At 38.8% G+C, this 23,139-nt stretch overlaps 1 protein-coding gene across 2 annotated transcripts in view; it reads right to left on the bottom strand.

Annotated features, from left to right (window-relative positions):
* Window positions 1–10,553: 10,553 nt before the first annotated feature.
* Window positions 10,554–23,139, bottom strand: part of Nbeal1 (neurobeachin like 1) — a 139,230-nt gene continuing 126,644 nt past the window's right edge. For both annotated transcript variants that reach the window (XM_036173296.1, XM_036173297.1), the window contains 6 exons: window positions 22,386–22,480; window positions 17,246–17,362; window positions 16,755–16,916; window positions 15,762–15,910; window positions 14,101–14,236; window positions 10,554–12,635 (listed from right to left, as the gene is read on the bottom strand). In XM_036173296.1, coding sequence (XP_036029189.1) covers window positions 12,534–12,635; window positions 14,101–14,236; window positions 15,762–15,910; window positions 16,755–16,916; window positions 17,246–17,362; window positions 22,386–22,480 — 761 coding nt within the window. In that variant the 3' untranslated portion in view covers window positions 10,554–12,533. The remainder of the gene's footprint in view (window positions 12,636–14,100; window positions 14,237–15,761; window positions 15,911–16,754; window positions 16,917–17,245; window positions 17,363–22,385; window positions 22,481–23,139) is intronic.

Genomic DNA, 23,139 nt, shown 5'->3' with positions numbered 1-23,139 from the left:
TCCTAAACTAACTCCTAGCCTGATGCCCTCTGAACTGTATCCACAGAGGCAAGGCACAATGGTTCAGAAATGGAGTCCGTCTAAAACCATGAGAATGAATATAGATCAGTGGAGGAGCACTTTAGCATACAGTTCTGGGTGTGTTCCCAGCACCACATAATGCCAGAGACAAGTAGATATTTACCTCTTCTGTGTTTTAAGGCTTTAAAATTAGCTTAATAACCATATATAGTATACTTTCACAAGTTTTGCATTGATATCCACAACTTTTGTCTTGGCTTGAACAGGTTAAACTTCTGGCATATTACAAATAGTCACATATTGAAATTATTACCTCTTTTATAAAAAAGAATTTAAATATGGTAATGATTCAAATTGTGAGCATGTCAAATATCAGAAACATGTAAGTCTGTATCTTTACATTGTGTCAAAATTTATTGAATAACAGTAAATCCACAAGCTTTGTTGGTTTTCTCAGCTAAAATTTGCCAAGGAGGATTTCTCTTGATGGCTGGCCATCAGCAATCATAGGTTCTTTTACTCCAACCTCGAGTGTGTGTGTGTGTGTGTGTGTGTGTGTGTGTGAGAGAGAGAGAGAGAGAGAGAGAGAGAGAGAGACTGAACACTGAGAGTAGTTGCCCACATGGTGAGCAAATGAAAATCTAAGGACAATTTTCAAGTTTTCTCCTTCTACCATGATTTCTGTGGACTGAAAGTCATCAGGCTTTTACAGCATGTGCTTTTACCCATCTATTTACAAAGGCCTTTAGTCTAGTTTGAACTTGCTCTTAAGTAAAAATGAGCTAAATGCGTGCAGTTTGTGTTAGACTAAGGTAAGATTGTTATTTTTGTTAGTCTGAGGAAAAGGAACAAAGAGTCTACAGCCTCGTGAGACAATAGATCTGGGTATGAAGCATCTCCTAGTATATTTTCTATATATCAAAATCATACAGATAAAAGTTATCTTCCTGACCACCCACAGATATATGTGCTCATAAGATTGAGATGTAATCATGAGATTATATATACACATTTTATGAAAATGCATGGTAACAGGGAGATACCATAGCTGTAATTGCACAAGAAGTCTACAAGAAACAGCCAATTAATTCAAAAGGCAGTAACTCTAACATGTCTTACATCTTGGCTTAATCCTCCACCAGAACCCTTAGTTCTGATGGGTTGACCTTGTAAATGACAGCTGAATTCTTACTGCATAATCCTGTAGCCTGCAATAGCTCATGGTAATGGTTACTGACAAAGGTAGATGGGTCAATTTAAGAAAAACTGGCTAGAAACAAGCCAAGCTAAGGCCAGGCATTCATAAGAGTAAGCCTCTGTGTGTGTATTTCTTTGGGAGCTGGGTGGTAGCCCCTTAAAAAGCCAAAAGAGAAAAAGAGTAAAAACCACCACCAGTGGTCTCCACAGGCCATTGTTTGAATATGTGGCCCCTTGTTGGTGGGTCTGGGAAGGATTAAAAGGTGTTGCCTTACTGGAGTTGAACTCTGCGATTTCAAGCCCCACTCATTCCCAATTAGTTCTCCGCCTCTGTGAGCTCTCAGCTATTTCTGCTGCCATGCCTCCTCTCTGCCATCACAGACTCTAACCCTATGAAGCCTTAAGTCCAATTAAACACTTCCTTTTATAAGTTGCTTTGATCCTGGTGCCTTGTCACAGCAACAGAAAATTAGGACAACTAGTTACCGCAAAGCTGGGGAGACTACTAGTTTCTGATGTCATTCTGAGCTTTTGGGTTGGAGGCTCCTAGTATAATACAGGTTTTACTTAATTTACCTAGTTGAAAAGATATTAGGTCAGGCACAGAGGTGGGCAACTAAGGAGACTGAATATAGCCTGAGATAATTTTGACTCTGCATCTGCACCATTCCAATTGTCCACAATTACAAAGTACTGATCACTCAGCCTTGTAAAACCTTTAACACAGACATGGCTTTCTCCCTGAGAACTTGTTTACATACTTCAGTACATATTCACACTGAACTTAAAAAATAAGTTTCAGAGCCAGGCATGGAGGTACATGCATATAATACCAGCACTCAGGAGTCAGAGGCAGGAGGGTTGCCAGAGGTTCAAGGCCAGCATATATGAGTTCTGTTATCTTGGGCTATATGGTGAGACCTAACTCAAATGACAACAGCAAAAAGTTTTCAGTTTTGTGATTCTAAATTCTTAGGTGTTTTAAAACTCCTACTAAAAAATTTTAAATATTTTAAAAATTAAGTTCTTAAAATATTTAAAAATACAAAATATTTAAAAACAATATGAATTATTTCTTTGGGATCAAAATATCACAATTTATTACTAACTCAATGGCCTGAAGTTATATAGAATTAGATAAATATTATACCTAAGTAAAATGATAAGCCAATTGTGGTTCACACCAGTAATTTGGCACCCAAAAGGCAGAATTACTATGAGTGAAGCCAGCCATGGGTCCATAGTGAGTTCCAGGCCACCTTAGACTAAAGTGTGAGATTGTGACACACAAAAACTAAAGTCAAAACTAAAAAAATTAAATTAAATCCTATTGGAAATACAGTATATTGAAGAGGACTTCTTCCAATTAGTTTATGTATTTATGATTGAATGATTTTTTTGTATGTGTGAGCATACATTCATGTGTGTGTGTGTGCGCACGTGTGTGTGTGTGTGTGTGTGGTGTGTGTGTGTGTGTGATGCTAGTAGCCTTCCTCAATCACTCTATTCACTGAGGCAGTTGCTCACAAGTGAATCCAGAGTCCACCTATTGGCTAGTCTAGCTTGTCAGTTTGCTCCAGAGACCCTCTGTCTCGACACTCCCCAGAGCTGGCATCACAGGCCCACTGCCAGCCTACCTGGCACTTATATGGTGCTGGGGGTCCCAACTCCAGTTGGATGTGCTCTACCTACTGAGTCATCTCCCCAGCCCGTCAATGTCATTGTTAAACCAGGATTCAACAACTATCCTGAGTACTGTTGGTATCACTACAGGGTCCGAGAAACCTTTCTGGAAAAAAAAAATGTATTTTATTATTTTATGTGTATGAGTGCATGTGCATGCCTGGAAGATGGCATCAGACACCTTGGGATTGGAGTTACTGATGGTTATGAGTCACTATGTGGGTGTAGGGAACTGAACTTGGGTCTTCCCCGTAAGAGCAACAAGTATTATTAACTGCTGAGCCAACTCTCAAGTTTTTTTTTGTTTGTTGTTTTTTGTTCTTTAATGTGAGACAGGGTTTCCCTGTGTAACTGCCCTGGCTGTTCTGAAACTAGATCTGTATGCAGCCCAGGCTGGCCTCCAACTCACAGAGATCCGTCTGCCTCTGCCTCCCAAGTACTGGGATTAAAGGTGTGCACCACCATTGCCAGGATTCAGTTCTTTTTAAAATAAATAATAAGATGGGGCATTGTTATAGCAACAGCATCATTTGGGGTTTTTTTGCAATCTTTTTGAGAAGCCCAAAGCACAAAATTATGACTTTGTTAACTGCAGTGGGATGGTCCTTCTGTACGCTGTGACTATGTGTTGCTCTCATTGGTTGATAATAAAGCCATTTGGCCAATGGTGAGGCAGAATACAGTTAGGTGGTACAATCAAACTGAAGACGAAGATGAAGAAGGGTGGAGTCAAGGCAGACGCCAGCCAGCCAGCTGCCCAAGGAGCAAGATGCCAAAGGACCATGTCACGGGCCATGTGTTGATGCATAGATGAATAGAAGTGGGTTAATTTAGATGATAAGAGCTAGCTAGTAATAAGCCCGAGCCATCAGCCAAGCACTTACAACTACTATAAGCCTCTGTATGGTAATTTGGGAGGCGACCACGAGTGTGGACAGGACGGAGATCTGCCTCTCTTTACAGTTAACTGATGTGATATTAAATGACAAGAAAATGTAAGTTTTATTACCATTTGAAAACATTTATCTGATGCCTGATATGGTCTTATGAGAAACAGGCAGTTTTGACTAATCTTGTCATTAGCCTGGCTTTGCGCATGATTTAGGATTCTTGATGAATTCGTGCAGAAAGTTTCCAATTCTGGTGAAGAACCGTCCCTAAAATGTAGAATAGTGATCAGCTGACAGTCCTGAAGTTACTGCTCACTACTGTTGTGAAGCTGAGGAATTTGCCATGCTGCCGGAACAGAGCTGATGCACGAAGGAAGGCTGGGAGGGTAGCTCAAGACCTGTCCGTCAGGTTAAAGTCCAGGGTTCAAGAGTTAGGTGGATAAAGTTAAAAGGCTAATGCATACAATATTTTGATTATGAAAGTGACATTTTAAAAAACTGAATCCATTATCTGGTTAACAAAACATGAAAATTTAGGATGACTGCTTATTGAGAAAACACTGGAACCATGTTTTTGGGATGATTTAAAATCAAAGTCTTTGTGAATAACAGAGCCTGATGAAATAACATTAATACTCACTTTGTGCAGATCACAGGAGATTCCCTTCTGAGAAACAAATAGTTTCTGGTTTTCTGTTTACTAACTACTGAGTTCAGTTCTTTGTCTACTCTAAGAACTGAGCAGGCACAGAAAATTCTGGTCAAACTCCATGAACTGAGAACTGCAACCAAATGACGAAAGGAATGCCATCTTTTTATTTGACTCAAACCCACTGTCATATACAAAGCTAATTTATTATGTACAAAATAAATGTACATTCTTAAAAACATTAGAATATAAATTTCCAAAGGACTAACAAAGTGCAAATTTTCAACTGTTTTTGATCATACTATACAGAAACAAATCAAACATTAACTCATATACATTCATTGAAGTTCTTAAAAATATGACAAAACAAAACACATCTTGTATATTTAAATTCAGAATGAAAGCAGAAAGAATCAATTGCACCAAACAGTAATTTTGTTATCAGAATGCTAATTAAAGTTATTTACATCCTTATTAAGTCTAAAATTTGCTTTGCTCAACTTTGAACCCCTTTTTGCATACAAAAACTCAATGAGTCACAGTTTACAAGTCAATAATTCAACATAAAGAGGCTTATTATTACTCTTTTTATTCATTCAACCAAATCCAGTGAAACAAATGAAAAGGGACATTTTAAGATAAATACATGACTCCTTAAATAGTAACTAGCAGCACAATTTCTAAGGTTTTGGGGTGGGGGACAGATACACACACAGACTTCATTCTATTGCCCAGGGTAGCCCCTTGAGGCAATCCTCCTGCATCAGGATTACAGGTGTACCACCATACTCAGCTACCAAGCACTTTGTTTTTAAACAAGTCATTTTGAATGTTCAGCCAACCCTTCTGAACTAGTGTATATTCACATAATCAAGAAACTGTCACCTTATTAAATCTGAAAAGCTTCTAATTAATCTGAGTCCCAGAAAAATTGTCAAACCCATCAAATGTTTGTTAATTTTGTTTTAACAATGAATTTGATAGAAAATGGCTATCCAGAGATCTGAGTGCTTTTTGGTATTTTTTTTCCTCCAACTGTACAAAAGCAAACTGATGGAGAAAGGGAAGTTCATCCTGTAAAACAATCTGGCAGAAAGTCATGAGGCTTCCTAAAAAGGTTTCTTATATAAAGCTGGCTTTGAGTAGCAGTAACTACATATAAAATGCTTGTGGTGATGTTCATGAAACACAGTCTATGAGAAGTAAAAGGCAGAATAGGAGAAAAAAGTGCCCAAAATGTAAAAAGCCTTTAGCAATACCAGTCATTGCAAACTGGCGGTGGTGGTTTACGCCTTTAGTCCCAACACTTGGGAGGCAAAGACAGGTGGATCTCTGTGAGTTCAAGGCCAGCCTGGTCTACAGAGCAAGTTCTAGGACAGCCAGAGCTACATAGAGAAACCCTGTCTTAAAAAAAAAAAAAAAAGCCACTGTAACATACCATAATTTTGGAAGGAGTTTTATACATAAAACTATATGCAAGTCATTAGGGATTACCTAACAAAACATTTAAACTTCCAAAAATTCTTTTCCTTTAGTTCCAATATAATAGGAGTTTAAGCTATTTTCAATTAAATTTAACTACTGATATCTCCCTGCCAGAATTACTTCTGAGGAGCAAACTAATTATGTATATTCTTGAAAATCTCAGCACTTGGGAGGCAGAAGCAGATGGATCTCTGAGTTTGAGACCAACCTAGTTGATAAAGGTACTTCCAGGCCAGCCAAGACTACATAGTGAGAATCTGTCCCAAAACAAAAATGAGAGAAGAACAAAAAAACATTAAAGCCTAATTCTCAACTTGACTACACTATCAGAGAACCTGAAATTTTAATATAAGGTCAACAGAATATATTACTTAAACAAAATCTTAACTGGAATAAGACTTCTTTTTGTTTGTTTGTTTTTTGTTTTCCGAGACAAGGATTTTCTATATAACAGTCCAGGCTGTCCTGGAAACTCGCTCTGTAGACTAGGCTGGCCTCGAACTCACTGAGATCTGCCTGTCTCTGAGTTGCCACCACTGCCTGGGAGGACTTCTTATAAAAATAGTTTGTATTTCAATCTCAGCTAAACCTTCACTGTTCTTGGTCTCCTGATACATTGCTAATTTACCGTAGCACTATAAAGCAGTGAACACGTTGTGACTATTCAATGGAAGTTACTGGAAAGCCATTGTAGAGGAAACACACAGCAGCAGCACTTCTTTAACAGTAAACTTTGAAACATTAATGAAAATCATTTACTCATTTTTGAAATGGGAGTCTTACTACATTGTCCAGGCTGGTCCTGAACTTCCGGCCCAGGTGAGCTGCCCATCTCAGTCTCCCAAGTAACTGGAGCCACGTGTGTGGACCACTTTGCCTAATTTCTCAAACGATATAGTTTGGCGATTGCTATGCTAATATATGCAAGATATGTATTTTCAAGGTTAACATGAAAACTGTATCATAAAGAAAAGAATATTGAATCTGTGACTTTCACCTTGCTTTATGCACTACGGAAAGATACATACCACTGAATTTGTGTCTTTTTATTTGACACTAAAAGAATTATCTTCATGTGTCCAAATCTTGCTGTGTGTTTAGAAACGACTTCTGTGTGGTGTCATTAAAGATACTAATCTAAGAAAACCTGCCTAATGAATAACTATGATAGCCAAAAGAACTTCACTTGATAATGTGGCCATTTTTACATTAGATTTTTATAATAAATAAAACCACATAATTTTTATATTATATACTTCATGGCAGCCAAAAGGCAGAGAAGAGATATAAATCCTATATTCCAAGATGGTCACATGATTTTCAACAAATAAAAATGTACCTGCAATTTAGGTACATATTCACTTATATACATTACATGTACATACATATAATTTTTGAGATCTGGGATTGATTAAAACCATTGAAAAACCCAAGTAGTACCAAGGCATAGGCTATTTATTAATCCCTACAGACAAGTCTGATCTGCGACCTCAGATTAGGAGCCATGCTCTGAACTGAGGGTGCAGAGGTCAGTGGTAGAGCCCTCCTCCTATGTGTGAGGTCCTATGCTGTCCCAGTGCTGGGGTAAAGAAGCCTACCCGGAACCCCAAACGCAAGGCTTCACATGGAAGCGTCCCATCACTACGATACATCCCTAGCCCAAGTCTAAAGACCTAAGAAAAATTAAAGAACATTCTACTCAGAGGCATACCTGCACACATCATCAAAAGTACTTAGGAGAATTTACCCAATGCTTTCATAGTGGGAGAACTCTACTCATTACAACTGCTGCGGATGTCTTTCTGTGTGCTGTGAATATGTGTTGCTCTGATTGGTTGATAAATAAAGCTGTTTGGCCTATGCAAGGCAGCTTAGAGGCAGGAAGTCAAAACAGACATGAAGAGAAAGGAGAGGCAAGGAGACACTGCCAGCCGCCACCACGAGAAGCAAGATATAAAGATACTGATAAGCCATGAGCCACAGGGCAAAGTATAGATTTATAGATATAGATGTAAGAGATAGCTAGCAAGAAGCCTGCCATGGCCATAGTTTAAAAATAATATAAGCTTCTGTGTGTTTACTTGGATCTGAGTGGTTGCAGGACTAGGCAAGACACTGAATTTTTTTTTTTTAAGATTTACAATATTTATTTATTTATTGTGTATACAATATTCTGCCTGCATGTATGTCTGCAGGCCAGAAGAGGGCACCAGATCTCATTACAGAGAGTTGTGAGCCACCATGTGGTTGCTGGGAATTGAACTCAGGACCTCTGGAAGAGCAGTCAGTGTTCTTAACCTCTGAGCCATCTCTCCAGCCCCCACACTGAATTTTATAAGTGGCCGTGGGACCGTGGTGCTGGTGGGACCGTGGTGCTGGTGGGACCGTGGTGCTGGTGGGACCGTGGTGCTGGTGGGACCGTGGTGCTGGTGGGACCGTGGTGCTGGTGAGCACAGGAAAACTTTCAGCTACGTACCACTCCAATGCTACAAGATACCTGATTCTGTTGTTCTTTTAGCACTGATTACTAATGGTTTTATTCTTGTCTAACATGCACAAGGCCCTGAGTTCAATCCCCAACACTGGAAAAAAACTTAATCTTTATCAGTGTGGGAAATAGTGGCTGATAGGCATTAGGAACTAATATTAGCAAACAGACGATGTTATTGGAGTAAATGTTAATTATGATTTTCAAATATGAAAGGTCTAAAGACAGTTCATGGTAAGATTAATGAACTTTTCAATAATGAAAAGGAAACATGAAACATGAAACAAAGACAATAAAGATCCTGGGCTGAGGCTGGAGATAACCACGGGCATAGAAAATGCTTTGTTTAAATTATGTAAGTAATGTGTGAATATGTAGATAATATTAAAGACTGATAACACTGTACTGTTGTCTAATGCCACCAGGAAAAGCACTCTGAGGAAATTCTTCAGAACAATGTCTATATGGGATCATCTCAAACAAACCCAATGCTATATACATCACACACACACACACACACACACACACACACACACACACACACACTAGGAAAAGTACTGAGAATGAGTACCTGCTGCCATGGTAAAGATGCTTAAGAACGCTGTGATTGGGAAGAAGAGTTGGTTAGAGACAGACAGAGCACTTACACAAGGGTTTGGGTCTAGAGGAAAAACGAAAATGACAAGTGAAAATAATGCATTTCATTTTGTACAGACCACTCAAACATGGCAAAGATGCGGTTAAGAAAACAGGTTTAGCAATGTGAGACGTGAGAATACCTTTACACACACATCCCAGATACATGGTATTATGCATTTAAAACCTTGTTCATACTCAATTCAGTAAAAGGACTCACATGGTTTTGTTTGTTTTGTTTTTTTGTTTTTGTTTTGGTTTTTCAAGATAGGGTTTCTTTGTGTAACAGCTCTGGCTGTCCTGGAACTAGCTCTGTAGACCAGGCTGGCCTACTCATATGTTATTATTGGAAAGGAGGCAAAGATGATGCTATTTATTTTATAAACAAATATTTTAAAGGAACTAACCTCTCAAAATTCAATGAAAAGCTTTCCTTAGAGGTATCTTTAGTAAAAATCATGTTGTACTTAGAGACAAATGCCATACCTCTATCATCAGTAAACAAAAACTGACACTCAATTTCACTTTCTTAGCTTGTTTGAAAAGGAATATTAAGAAGAAGAATTGAGTCAGGTTTCACGTCTAAATTCTAATTCTGTGGCCATGCTTACTCCTTTGGCAGAATGTAGCATTTCAGTGTCAGCTCTGTGAAGATTAACCCCATACACACACAAGGAAAGAGACCAGCTATGACTCTGCAAACACTCTTCTCCCACAGAAGGATGCACCGTGACTTAAGGAAAGTGATAGAAACTTCCTTCACAGGCAACACTGGCTACAAAGACTTAATACTAATCTTTATTTTTGTAGTTCCCTGACTTTCTTGTTCTTCAATTTTACCTAAGAATACTGACTGGGGGGAGTTATATATTACATTGTTTTATTCTCTTAAGTACATATAGTGATTGTATACATATGTATACACACAGACAAACACACACCACCACCACCAGCAGCAACAACAGCAAAACAACTTCTGACCTCACTTTCCAAAGTTAAGAACATTATCTTAGTATAAATCTCTCATTACCAGGATGCTGAGATTTTAATATTCATGGTCACCACTAACAAGAAAAAAGCAGATTTAAAGTTCTGAAGAGATGAATTGACACCAACATAGCCAACTTGAGATTTTATACTCATTGACTAAAATATCCAGCTATCAATCCATTCTAATAATTTCTTCCACAATACACTACAGAAATCTCTATGGATAATGTCTACGCTCCATTCTGTAAAAGTTTATCTTCCCATTGACATTATCTAGTGACTTTTAATTGTTTACATGAGGAATATATTACTCAGATAATAGTTCCAATAGATTTGCTTATTTTAATTAATACAGAAGTCCATTCTTGGCAGGGTGGTGGTGGAGCACACCTTTAATCCCAGCAGAGGTAGGAGGGTCTTTGTGATTTCGAGGCCAGCCTGATCTACAGAGTGAGTTCCAGGACAGTCAAGACTATACAGAGAAACGCTGTTTCGAAACCCCCCCCAAAAAAACAAGAAAAAAAAAAAACAACCACCCAATCATATAGGTTCTGACTTGGACTCCCTTAAAATGTTTATGGAGAACAGATGGCCCCCGATGGCACCATGGCTGTCGAACCTGAGTGTGGGGGAGGGAAACAAAAAGAAGAGATGTTTCATATACCATAACCCCCTCTACTGATTTGTGAGACTCCCAACAAATTCTCAAGTCTTTCGAAAAGGAAATATTTATATTTACACAAACTCTATTTTGTACCAGTTAATTTTAGTGTTATTTGTCTAAAACACAGCTACTTTTTCCTGAATCAGACAATTTTAACTGATTAAAGAGAAAATGATTTTGCAGTGTTTTACTAATCCTGACCCACAAGAAATCAAAATATTGGAAATTTTTCTAAACATAATCTCTTATATCTAAATTTTTTAAAAAACTTATTTATGGGAGTATAAAGAAAAAAGATCACGGATATTATGGTCAACAGGAAAGAGAAAATCAAACTTTCTTCAGGATTCAACTGCCAAGACAGTTAGGTATAAGGAAATGTATGAGCAGCAGAATAAAAGAACAGAATCCCGAAAGGCTGCCATTGTAAAGTCATTTGTTGTTGTCCATAGAGCACTTGAAAAAGCCATGCAGTAGTCTCTCCTGAAAACAGCCTCAACATATACATTTCTGTACAACTTCAGAGATTCACAAATCTCCTCAAAGCCTGTGAAATCTCAGATTACCTACACTGGTAAGTTGCAAAACTTCTCTGACCTAACTCCAAAGTCAATTTTTACAAAAACAAATAACAATTACTTAGAATTCCAAATTAAATCAGTCAGCTTTTTTACTTAAAACATTAAATATAATGTACTATTTAACAAACTATAATACAATGAGCTCTCATCCTAACAGTGTTATATAACAAACAGTAAAAAACTTACTTTACCTACATGACTACTCTGGATTATGAAGTACCACTCCATTTTTTATGACCTTTTAGAACATTACTGACAACTCATGATCATCAGGGTAAAAGTGATTAACTACTAAGAGAGCACAGTTTTTGCTTAACAAAGACAAATTTACAAAATATTGAATTTCACAGAAGTCAATTGTGCTCCAAATGTTACTCAAAGGACTGGCTGGCCAAAGCCACAATTATCATTTTTGCTTAAACAAACTATTAATGAAATACATTTGTAAAAATTATTGCTAGTTTTTCTTTTTCCTGTTCAATTTCTGTTACTTAAGGATAATAATGCAATTAAATACATTTTATTAGTAATATATTAAATAGTAGGGGTAGGGAAATAAACCAATGTACTATTTCAGTATTTAAATTTAATCCAATTGTGCAGACCTGCAACTTTTGAAAACTCAATTGTACAACAAGTGTCTAAAAGGTTATGTTTTTAACATCACGGCAAGTAAACAGTAAAATGATTATCTATAGAATACATGAAATGCCACATCTCTCAACTCTCCATTATCTACACTACTTTACTGGAAATGTCTTAAATTTTGCTATTTAGATTAAGGGAATTCAATCTAAATATATAATATTAGAAGTCTGTTGTTAAAAATGGATTTAATGATTTAGGAATGGGTTACCAAATGGAATCAAATATATTTTCTCCATTCAATTTCACTCCTGGTCAACAAAACTTGATTTATTGTTGATGAAACTTTAAAACGGCTTTAGTACAATCTACAACTTTATTTCTATTCTTTATTGACTTACTGAATTTTTGGGACAAGCCTTGCTATGTAGCCTAAGCTGTCCTTGAACTTAAGATCCACCTGCCTCAGCCTCTCAAAGGTTAGCATTACAGGCATGTGCCATAAAGTCCAGCTCCACCTCCACCTTCACAGATATCAAACTGTGGTGACCCTTAATTATTTTTAGGATAAAACGCTTTAGACTTCAGAGAGTAGAGAGATGTAGCTAAAGTGACAAGGCAGTAAATGAAGCCCGTTCTCCATCACACAAGGTGGAAAGAACAATCACTTCAGATCTTGAGTATTATATTCGGTTTCTCCAGCTGAAATCTGGCTGAGCCGCTTGCTAGATCCCCACAGTTTTCGAGAAAGCTGACCCGAACGCATCTGTTCAAGGTAATACAGAGAAATGAATAGTTGTTAAGGAAAAACTAGGATACATAAAATCAATATATATGACACTAGTTTGTAAAGTGCAGAACAGGCTTTGGTAGCAAAATCACTAACACGTTGAAAGATCCTTGATTCAAAGAGAAAGCCTCTTATGTCGTGCAGTACAGGAGACTGAGCTCAAGGCCTCCTCTAGTTCGGCAGACTCTAGAGCATGGAGCTGTCCCTAGCCATCTTCGCACTTTTTGACATAAAGTCTCACTAGTTGCTTGGCTTGACCCTGAGCTCACCCTGTAGGCACGCAGACCTTTAACTTGTGATTCTTTGACCTTAGCCACCCAACTAGCAGGGATTACAGGTGTGTACTCAAAGAGGAAAGTGTAAGCAGAATTTTATGTAATTATCACACTAGCAAGGGAAAGATGGGAGCAATTCAGGAAACTATTACTAAACTCAATGCTGAATGGAAGCATGTTTAAATGTTTCTACTCTCTCTTTAAATATTTATTTTAGGTAAATGAGCATCTTGCCTGCATGTGCACCATGTGCTTGTCTGGTGCCTGTGCAGGTCAGAAGGGGTGTGGGTTTCCTTAGAGCTGGAGTGACAGACGGTTGTGAGGTGCTATGTGAGTGCTTGAAACTGAGTCCCTGCTTCCTGAAGAGCAGCAAATGCTCGGCTGCTGTGTCACTCTCCAGCCTTTGCTGGAGAGTGACCTTGCTATATAGGCCTGGCTTGCCTAGAACTTACTATGTAGACCAGTCAGGCCCCCAAACTGTGGTGATTCTCCTGCCTCTGTCTCCCAAGCACTGGGATTACTGGTATGCGCTACCACACCCAACTAATTTCTTCTCTTTAAGAAACACCTACAGATACCATATTACATTTCTCAGAAAAAGGTAAATGTGTCTCAAAAAACATGCAATGACTAATTTAATTCTATAGTAAGTTTCCTGGGAGAATCACTAAGTTACCTGGAGTACAGCCATTAAGTTTTCTGAGGAACAAATGTCAGATCTATGAAAGACTATTAACCAAGAAAACTTATCATTATAATAAACTCACTGAGAATAAGGATGTAGATACAAGATATTTGCAGTTCTAGATAAAAAATGATGCCTTTATATAGTCATGCTTGGTATTATTAAATCAAATTAGTCTTACTGTTAGAACCTGTATTTTATTTTCTATAAGAGCTTTTATGCCTCAAATCTGCACAGTATTCTTGAGTCTTGATTTGGAGTAAAATAATTTTCTTATTCACACAGTGACACCAATCCACAATCATGCTTTCAATTTTATCATAGAATGAACACTACTAATTACCAACTTTATACCTTGACTCTTTCTGAGAAGTCAAACTTATGTTTCAGTTTATCCATAATGGAGACTTCTGAATCAGCTAGAATAAAGGACCAAAGGAGCCCACAATAGTAAGGAGGAATCCATGATGCTGAATTTTACCTCGGCTGGCTTGCCAACACCCACTACAATCAATTTGCCATCTTCCAAGCCTACAAGAATGTGGCTGTACTCTTTGGTTACAGAAACACAGTGGATAGGTAGTCGCATGGCTAATGGGGTGACGCTGAGATTCAAACTAGAAGAGATAGAAACAGACATAGTTACATAGAGGATGGAGGCACAGGTTATACCCGGAAGGTACTGTCATTATCTAGCTCTGCATCCTACCTTTACAAATGTCGGATTTACAGGCATACACTACCATATCCCCAACTGTAGTTCGTTTTCTCATAATTTCCCTAAGTTCATCCCCACTTCAAATCCTATGAACTCCTCAACACGACTCCTCTGGTTATGCAGATCCTAGCAATTCTTAGTCTTCGGCATACATTACTTCCTTTTCTTGTTGTTGTTGTTGTTTGAGACAGGGTCTTGCTATGCAGGCCAGGCTGACTTTGAATGCACAATCCTCCTGAATGTGCCACCTGGACTGGCAACTTCTGAAGTCTTCAACCCTTCAGGGTCAATCATTATATTTTAACACCGCAATTCTGAGAATGTAAGCTGTCACTGACTGCTTTTATCACGTCGACTGATGAGTGAAAGGTGAGTAGAAAGTCCCAGAAGAAAGTGCATGTGAGAATCTTTGAGGTTAATAAAACAGGTCTGTCTGCTTTGTCTGACAGTCTATTACAATAAATACCTGTGGTTATTTAATGATTAGAAAGAAGAGAATCCAATGTATAAGTGTGTATATATATGAACTAAGAGTCCACTGGTTTTTCTAATTTGCAAGACTCTTAAAAAGAGGATGATTTAAAAAAGGAAAGGTATCATTGGAATAGGTAATGAGTCCCAAATGCTGACATTATAGGTATATTTCAGCATGCTCAGAACACTGCTGCCTCCTTTGTGTGTGTGACTTGCAAGTGTGCGCATGCCTGGTGCATACATGGAGTTCAGAGGACAACATCACGTGTCTGTTCTCACCTTCCATCTTTCATGAGACAAGATCACTGTGGTAGTTTGAATGTAATTGGCCCCCATAATCTCATAGGGAGTGGCACTATCAGGAGATGTGGCTTTCCTGGAATGGATATGGCCTTGTTGGAGGAAGTGTGTCACTGTGGGGGACGGGCTTTGAGATTTCCTATGCTCAGGATACCACCCAGTGTCTCAGTCAACTTCCTGTTGCCTGCAAGATGTAGGGACTCTCAGCTACTTTTCCAGCACCACGTCTGCCTGCACACTGCCATGCTTCCCGCCATGATGATAATCAACTGAACTTCTGAAACTGTAAGCTGCCACCTCAATTAAATGTTTTTCTTTATAGGAGTTGCTGTGGTCATGGTGTCTCTTCACAGCAACAGAAACCTTAACTGAGACAGTCACTTTCATTGTCTGTCCACTCTCTGCCAAACTATCTAGCCCACAAGCTTCCAGAGATTTCTCCTTAGGAACATGGGGATTACAGATGCTCACACTATGACTATGCGTGCATGTGTGTGTGCGTGTGCGTGCGTGCGTGCGTGCGTGCGTGCTGGGAATCAGAACCCACATCTTCATATTATAGAGCAAGCACTGTCACCTACTGAACCATCATCTCCCTAGCCCCTACTGCTACCTCTTCTTCAGACAGTTTGAACATTTTAATCACTTACCCGTGAAGCTCTCTTATAGACAGAAGCCCTTGTAAGCTGCCAGTGATAACATGTTCTCCAATTATGCACATGTCTGATATTTGCTCATTCAGGACTTGAGATCCCAGATACTTTCCATTTACAGAAAACACATGTAACATGTTCTTATCCTATAAAGAATTAGGAAACTTTAAGGATTTTGAATAAAAGCTGAGGTTTTACATTGTCAGTTAAAACTATAACATGATTAGTAAGATTTTTGGAATAAAACATGGCTGTATTTAAAGAAAAATGATACAGACAATATCAGATTGACTTCAAGTCATTTTGCCATGAAAACAACTAAGAGTTAAAATATTCTCGAGTCCAAAAATATTCCACATTCCTAAAAATGATGCTCCTGATACTTAAAAGCTTTATTACTAAAGGGAAATGAATATACAGAGATCCAGTTTAATTCTACACTGTCTTACCCACAAAAGAACTTATGTTGGCTATCACTGCTACTTAACATTCATGACATTCCTCATAACAAAATTTGGTGTTTTGCTGGGCGGTGGTGGCACATACCTTTCATCCCAGCACCCAGGAGGCAGAGGCAGGTGGATCTCTGAGTTTGAGTCCAACCTGACCTACAGAGTGAGTTCCAGGACAGCCAGGGCCACACAGAGAAACCTTGTCTTGAAAAACTAAAATATATTTTTTAAAAAATGCTTTTAAATTGCTATGTACATGGGGTTTGGGATTTAACTTAGGGCTCCAGGCTTACAAGATGAGTTATATTCTTAGCTATAAGATATTACGTTTGAAACCATGTATAATATTAGGCCGAAAGAAATCTCTGAAATAAAATACAATAAAATATGAGGACAAGACTGTAGCAGTTTATCTAGCAGTGAGAAAGAACGATTACACCCTAGGAAAACAGCCTCTTCCCTTACTCAAGCTGTCTCTGCAGTCGGGGGGAGGAGGGACATGAGGGATGGTGAGCCTACTGCAAAAAATGCTATATACCTTGAGGGTGGACTTTTCTTCCAAGCTGGAATAGATGACAATGTGTCCTTCCCAAGATATGGCCAAACCGGGAATGGTCAGGAACAGGGAACTCTCACAAGGCGGTCGTAAAGTCCTCATGTACTGACCTTTCTGAATGGTATGTACAATCACAGTGCCGTCCTACACAAAGGAGATGTCAGAGAATAAAAAACACAAAACAAAAAAGTGGTTGGATAAAGAAATGTGGGAAAGAAACTGAGGAAATAATTATCCCATAAAGGACTTACATGCTTTAGGGAAAACCCTCATCTTGGAATGTAAGTAGTATTTTATCTTATAGAGTGCCATCTTCCTTAACTAGTAAGGCCAATAAGATCCTCAAATACAACACAGCCTCTTTTAAGTTTATTCTTTCTGTATTATTCTACTTTAACAATGCATAAAATTCAAATATAAACACTGTTACTCAATTTATAGAGAAATATTGTTTCTTCAAGGTGCAATCTTACCCTTGACCCTGACACTGCCATGTCGAGCTCAGTGCTGATGCCCACACTCAGTATCTCATCAGTGTGTCCATAAAGGATCTGAAAAGGCTTAGATGCTAAGCCCACAGGAGAGCCTCCCTAAAATTAAAAAGAAAATAAAGGTGAAGTGGTGTCCTGCTGTTTGTTCCCTCAGCTCCCAAGCCTCTTGTTTTTGTTTTTCTGTAACTAAGTTTATACTGTATTGAAACTTCCTCCTAACAAAATAATATGACAGGTAGAACCTCTGAGTTCACTCACACTAATACTCAGCCCAAGACTTAAATGGAATGGTATCAATGCTGACTTGTTAGATTAATTTTTCAAAGATATTTGCTCTTTTAATTTACAAATGTATTCTTCCTTAAATTCAAATAAGCATTTTATATATATGAATACTTCTTAGAGCAGCAGTTCTCAACCTGTGGGTCACAACCCCTTTGGAAATCACATATCAGATATTTACATTACAATTCCTAACAGTGTAAAATTATAGTTATGAAGTAGCAATAATTTCATGGTTGGGCGTCACCACAACATGAACTGTGTTAAAGGGTTGCAGAATTACGTAGGTTGAGAACCACTGTCCTGGAGTGTGTACTTTAGGGACCTCAATTATATTTACTCTGACTTGCCTTTACTTTCTATGGTGATTTTATTCATGCGTATGTCTTGTGTGAACGCCTGTGGAGGTCAGAAAAGGGCACTGGACGCCCTGGAGCCAGAGTGACAGGAGTGCTGGGACTCACAGCTGGGCCCTCTGGACAAGCAGCAGTGTCAGTCACTGAGGCCCATCTCTAGCCCGTCTTTAACTTCTACAGCCTCATCCTTTCTCTTAATTTCGTATGCACGCATTCACAGTAGCCTTACTCCCTTGAGACAGACAGGGTCTCTCACTGAGTCTGGAGCTGTTTTTCACAGAGCCTGGCTGGCTGTAAGTACCAGCAATCCTCTTGCTACAAACTAATTGTGCACCATCACTAATGATGCTTTAAACATTTATTAGGACTTCAGGCATGCTGTGTAGATGGTGGAACACTGAGCTATGTCCTCAGTCTTTAAGAAATGATTTTTGAGACAAAAGTATTGCTAAGTTACTCAGTTTGACTTTGAACTATCACTCTGTAGCCAGGCAAGCCTTGACTTTGTGATGCTCCTGTCTCGGCTTCCACACAGGCTGAAACTGCAGGCTCATAATACAAATTTATTGAAGAAACTTTCTCTAGAATGCCTTTGTCATTCAAACTGCCTTCTTTACATTTATTCTATATTCAATGGAATGTCAGCTATGTGTCATATTGTTTTATTCATATTTATTTTAGATAAGTCTGTCTAGAACGTCTGTTTCTATTTACAAAGAAGATCATTCCTGTATCAAGTAATTAAAGTAACAGAAACTTTACAATTCAAGTGAAAGAAGAAACATTAAATTAATTTAAGAAAGGTTGCATTTCTAAATATTAAACATGGTAATGATAAAACAAAAATCAATCTTTTATTTAAGAATACAGAAAAAAGTGAGGCCTTGTTTAAAAAAAATTATAGTATTAGCAAATAAAATACAACAGCAAAATGTGGTATCAATAAAAATAAATAGTATTAACTTATTATATGAATTCAAGGCTGTTCAAATCTAAGAAATTTTGTAATTTACTGCATTTAGAAAAAGGGAACTCTGAAAGTATTTATAGAAAAACAATTCTAGAGGACGACACTACTGGTTATATTGATACAGTGAGAATATAAACTGCAGGCCAGGTAATAGCACTGTACAAATGTCGAACATTCTCATTTCAGGAATTGCACTGTGGTGGGAGGAATGAGTTTTTGGCTATCCAGATGGACCTGTAGGTAAAGGTACTTGCCACCAAGCATGATGCCCTAAGTTTGGTTCCCAGAAGCACCCTTGGTGGAAGAAGAGAGCTGATGCCCAAAAGCTGTCTTCTGACCTCCACACAGTCACCAAGGCATGTGCACATCACCCACACACAGGCAAATAAATAATCATAATAAAAACTTTAGAAAAATCTTTGTTCTTGGAAGACATACACAGAAGTGCTCAATGGAACAGAAAGTACTTCCAACATTGAAATCAGAAAAAAAGATACTAAAAGGGACATTGAAGATGTTAAGACAAAGGTACAAATGTATTATTTTTGCAACTTTTCTGTAAGTTTGAAATTTCATTAAAATTAAAAAGTTACCAAAAGGTAGGAGGAAACTATAAAGAGGTAGGTAACTAAAGATAAAATACAACACTGGTGAAAACTGACAGCAAATTGCCAAACGGCAAAACCGAGGAGTCCTTTCCAACCAAAACCAGACAGGCTCACTATCATGTTCTAACGCCACTGTAATGTAATAGGATAAGCAAATAAAACGGTATGCTGGAAAATAGGGAGTCACCATTATTTCTAGATCATATGATGGTATAGCCACCTTAGGGTCAAAATAATCCAAAAATGTAAATAACCGTGAGTTTAAAACTGTGCTAAAGTTGGTGAAAATAAGATAACCGTACATCGTCAGAGGTGGTTTAACGCCTTTGATCCCAGCACTCGGGAGGCAGAGGCAGGAGGATCTCTGTGAGTTCGAGACCAGCCTGGTCTACAGAGTGAGTTCCAGGAAAGGCACAAAGCTACACAGAGAAACCCTGTCTGGAGAAACAAGGATTGATGTAGCAATACATCAATCAATCATGTCACCGTACAATTTTCCTTCACAGTAGTAAAAATCAGCAAGGAATGAAAATTCTTGTAAAACCTATCAAAACAGGAGTACAATTAGGACACTCGGAAGTGAACGTAGCATAGACTAGAGCACAAGTGGAAACAAAGTGATCAAGGGCTAGCCAAAGACACTAAAGGGATGAGAGACATAATGAAAAGGTGCTTTGTATTTCTGTGTAAAAATAATTATAAACATGTCAGTACATGGCCAGGCGGTGGTGGCGCACGCCTGTAATCCCAGCACTCGGGAGGCAGAGGCAGGCGGATCTCTGTGAGTTTCAGGCCAGAAAATTAATATTAATTAAATAAAATTTCTTTTTTATGTTTTTTTTCTTTCCTTTTTTTTTTTTAGACAAAGTTTTCTTTGTGTTCTTTTATAGATAGAGTATTGTTATGTAAATCAGACCAGCCTTGGAGTCAAAAAGTCCAGGCCTTAGCATGGTTATTGGAGGAGAATCTACAATCACTAATTAACTAAACCAGCACAATCCCTAACAGCAATCTATAAACATCTGTCCCTATACTCACAGATGAGTTTTCACCCATCGTCAGGGAAATTTCTCTTTGTGACAGACAGAGACTACTCCAGAAAAGCACAACCAATCAAAATGCAGAGTTGTAGAGCCTAGTCCCAAGGGAAACATCTATAAACAGTCCCGGCACCTGAGGCCCAGTGATCATTGCAGAAGACGGGGCAGAAAGCGTGTGAGAGCCGGAGGACCAGGCAGTGTGCTGTGAGACTGTGTCTCCTAGTAACACGAGGAGACACACCACAAAGTGTCACCAGTCCAGCGCCCACACGTGAGCCGCACAAGGATGACACCAATGGACCTGCCAAACGGGACGGGAAAGATGGGCTCTCAGTCCTACACAGCCAACAGGCAACTGAGCAAAGCTGGGAGAGGAGAGACGGCCTTCCCAGCACAGTCAATTCTTAAAACACGCACACAAGTAACATTGCAGGGACTTGACAGGTTACATGAGGAATGTATATGTATATTCAAGTACATACACACATGCAACAGTGATTAATGGAAAAAGAGGCCATGAACTTTGAAGGGGAGTCGGGAGGGGTTTGTGGGAAGGTTTGAACAGAAGAAAGGAAAGGGAGAAATGGTGTGATTAAGTTAGAATCTCAAACATTAACAACAAAAAGGCTCAGGCCTTAGGTTTGTGATCATTCACCATGCCCAGTTAAGAACAATTTTCAGTAAGACTACTACAGAATTTTAAAAGAGGGTTTTGTGTGAGAAAGTGTGTGGTGTATGCGTGTGGTGGGGGCTGTGCAGGAATGTGTGGAAACCAGGGGCTGATGTCATGATATCTTCAGTCGCTTCTCTCCCTTAATTTTTAGGACAATCTCTCACTGAACCTGCAGCTTGTAATTTCCTGGGTTGGCTGGCTCCTGAACTGCTGGGACTTTCCTGTATCTGCTCTCCTGCCTGGTACTAGAGTTATAGGCACACTGATATGCCCAACTGTTATATGGACGCTGAAGATTTGAAGCCAGGGCCTCATGCTTGAGCAACAAGAACTTTATCCACTAAACCATCTGCCTAAAAGTTCTAATAAAAATAAATGCTCATTTAAAAGAATCTAAGGAAAAAAATTGTAGTAAAGGAAGCATGAAAGAGAAATCTATCTAAACAAACATTTAGTTACTAAAGCAAAAACTTGGGCAGTCATATAAAAGTAGGTAATTGGAAAGGAACAGGGGGCCTAGAAAAACGTTAATTGAATGGGTAAACAATACTTGCTTTCTACTGAGTCATAGGTGATATATTATAAAACATCAAAACTATCAACATTGTAATTATAAATATAAGAGGCAGAAGAGAAAATGAGGTGTGAGATAGCCTGTTAACAAGGTAGAAAATGTAGAAAGTATTAAAAAAAAAAATCCTCTCAGGGCTGGAGAGATGGCCTCAGAGGTTAAGAGCACTGGCTGCTCTTCCAGAGGTCCTGAGTTCAATTCCCAGCAACCACATGGTGGCTCACAACTGATGGGTAATAAGGCCTGGTGCCCTCTTCTGGCCTGCAGGCATACATGCTGTACACATAATAAATAAATAAAAATAAATCTAAAAACAAACCTCCTCTCTAAACCAATGTCATAAGAATACAACAGAGAGAAGATTACCTGCAGCTTCTACAGTTCCACCAGAAAGAACAGGAGGAATGTCATTATGTTACCATGGTACTGTTGTAGAGAAGCGGACAACGGGTCAGTTCTGGTAACTACTAGAGAATAAGCCAGCAGACAACAAAGCTACAAAGTGGTGCTCCAAACAGGACGGAACTCAGAAGACAGAATACAAAACCTTCAAATGCCATTCACTACCAAAGAAAAACTTGTCATCTCAGTCCAAGAACATAAAAGGTTAAGTTATTATTACCTGTTGTGTTATTTGCCATATCATACATGTAGTGTCCCTAGAACCAGAAATCAAGTGTATTCCACAGTAATCTGTAGCTAAGCAAGTCACAATATCTGTTTGAAGAAAGAATAAAATAAAATGGGTATGTTTTGACAGAACAAAACTTTAAGGGCAATTTCAGTTACTGTTCAAATTATTACTGAGGCAGGCAGACAAAATGGCTCAGCAAGTAAAGGAAGCTGCTGCTGAGACTGGGGACCTGCTCTAGTCCCTTTGGACACACATCACAGGAGAGACAGACTCCTGCAAGCGGTCCTCTAACTTCCTAGTGCACATGCGTGTGTGCCCACCCCCATCACAAAATAATTAAAACGTAACAAAAAAACACCAGGCCAGAGTAACAGCTCATCTGCAGGGTCAAAGTCATCTGGAGAGACTTCACTGAGACCGCTCATTCTGGGAGAGATGTGATGTGCTAAGTGTTTAATAGTGGCCAGCATCGTGGAGGGTCAGAGAATTGAGAATGGACCCGGAGATATGCTTTCTGCTCTCTCACTTGGCCTACCAAGTGAGCTCCAGGGAAGGCGAAAAGCTACACAGGGAAACCCTGTCTCGAAAAACAAAAACAAAAAAAAAGCAGTTTCCAACTGGGCAATGGTGGCGCACACCTTTAATCCCAGTACTTGGGAGGCAGAGACAGGCGGATCTTTGTGACTTTGAGGCCAGCCTGGTCAACAGAGTTCCAGGACAGCCAAGGCTAGATAGAGAAACC

This window comes from Onychomys torridus, chromosome 23 (genome assembly GCF_903995425.1).
Source record: "Onychomys torridus chromosome 23, mOncTor1.1, whole genome shotgun sequence".
NCBI lineage: Eukaryota > Metazoa > Chordata > Mammalia > Rodentia > Cricetidae > Onychomys > Onychomys torridus.
This window is presented reverse-complemented; position numbering and strand designations above follow the sequence as displayed.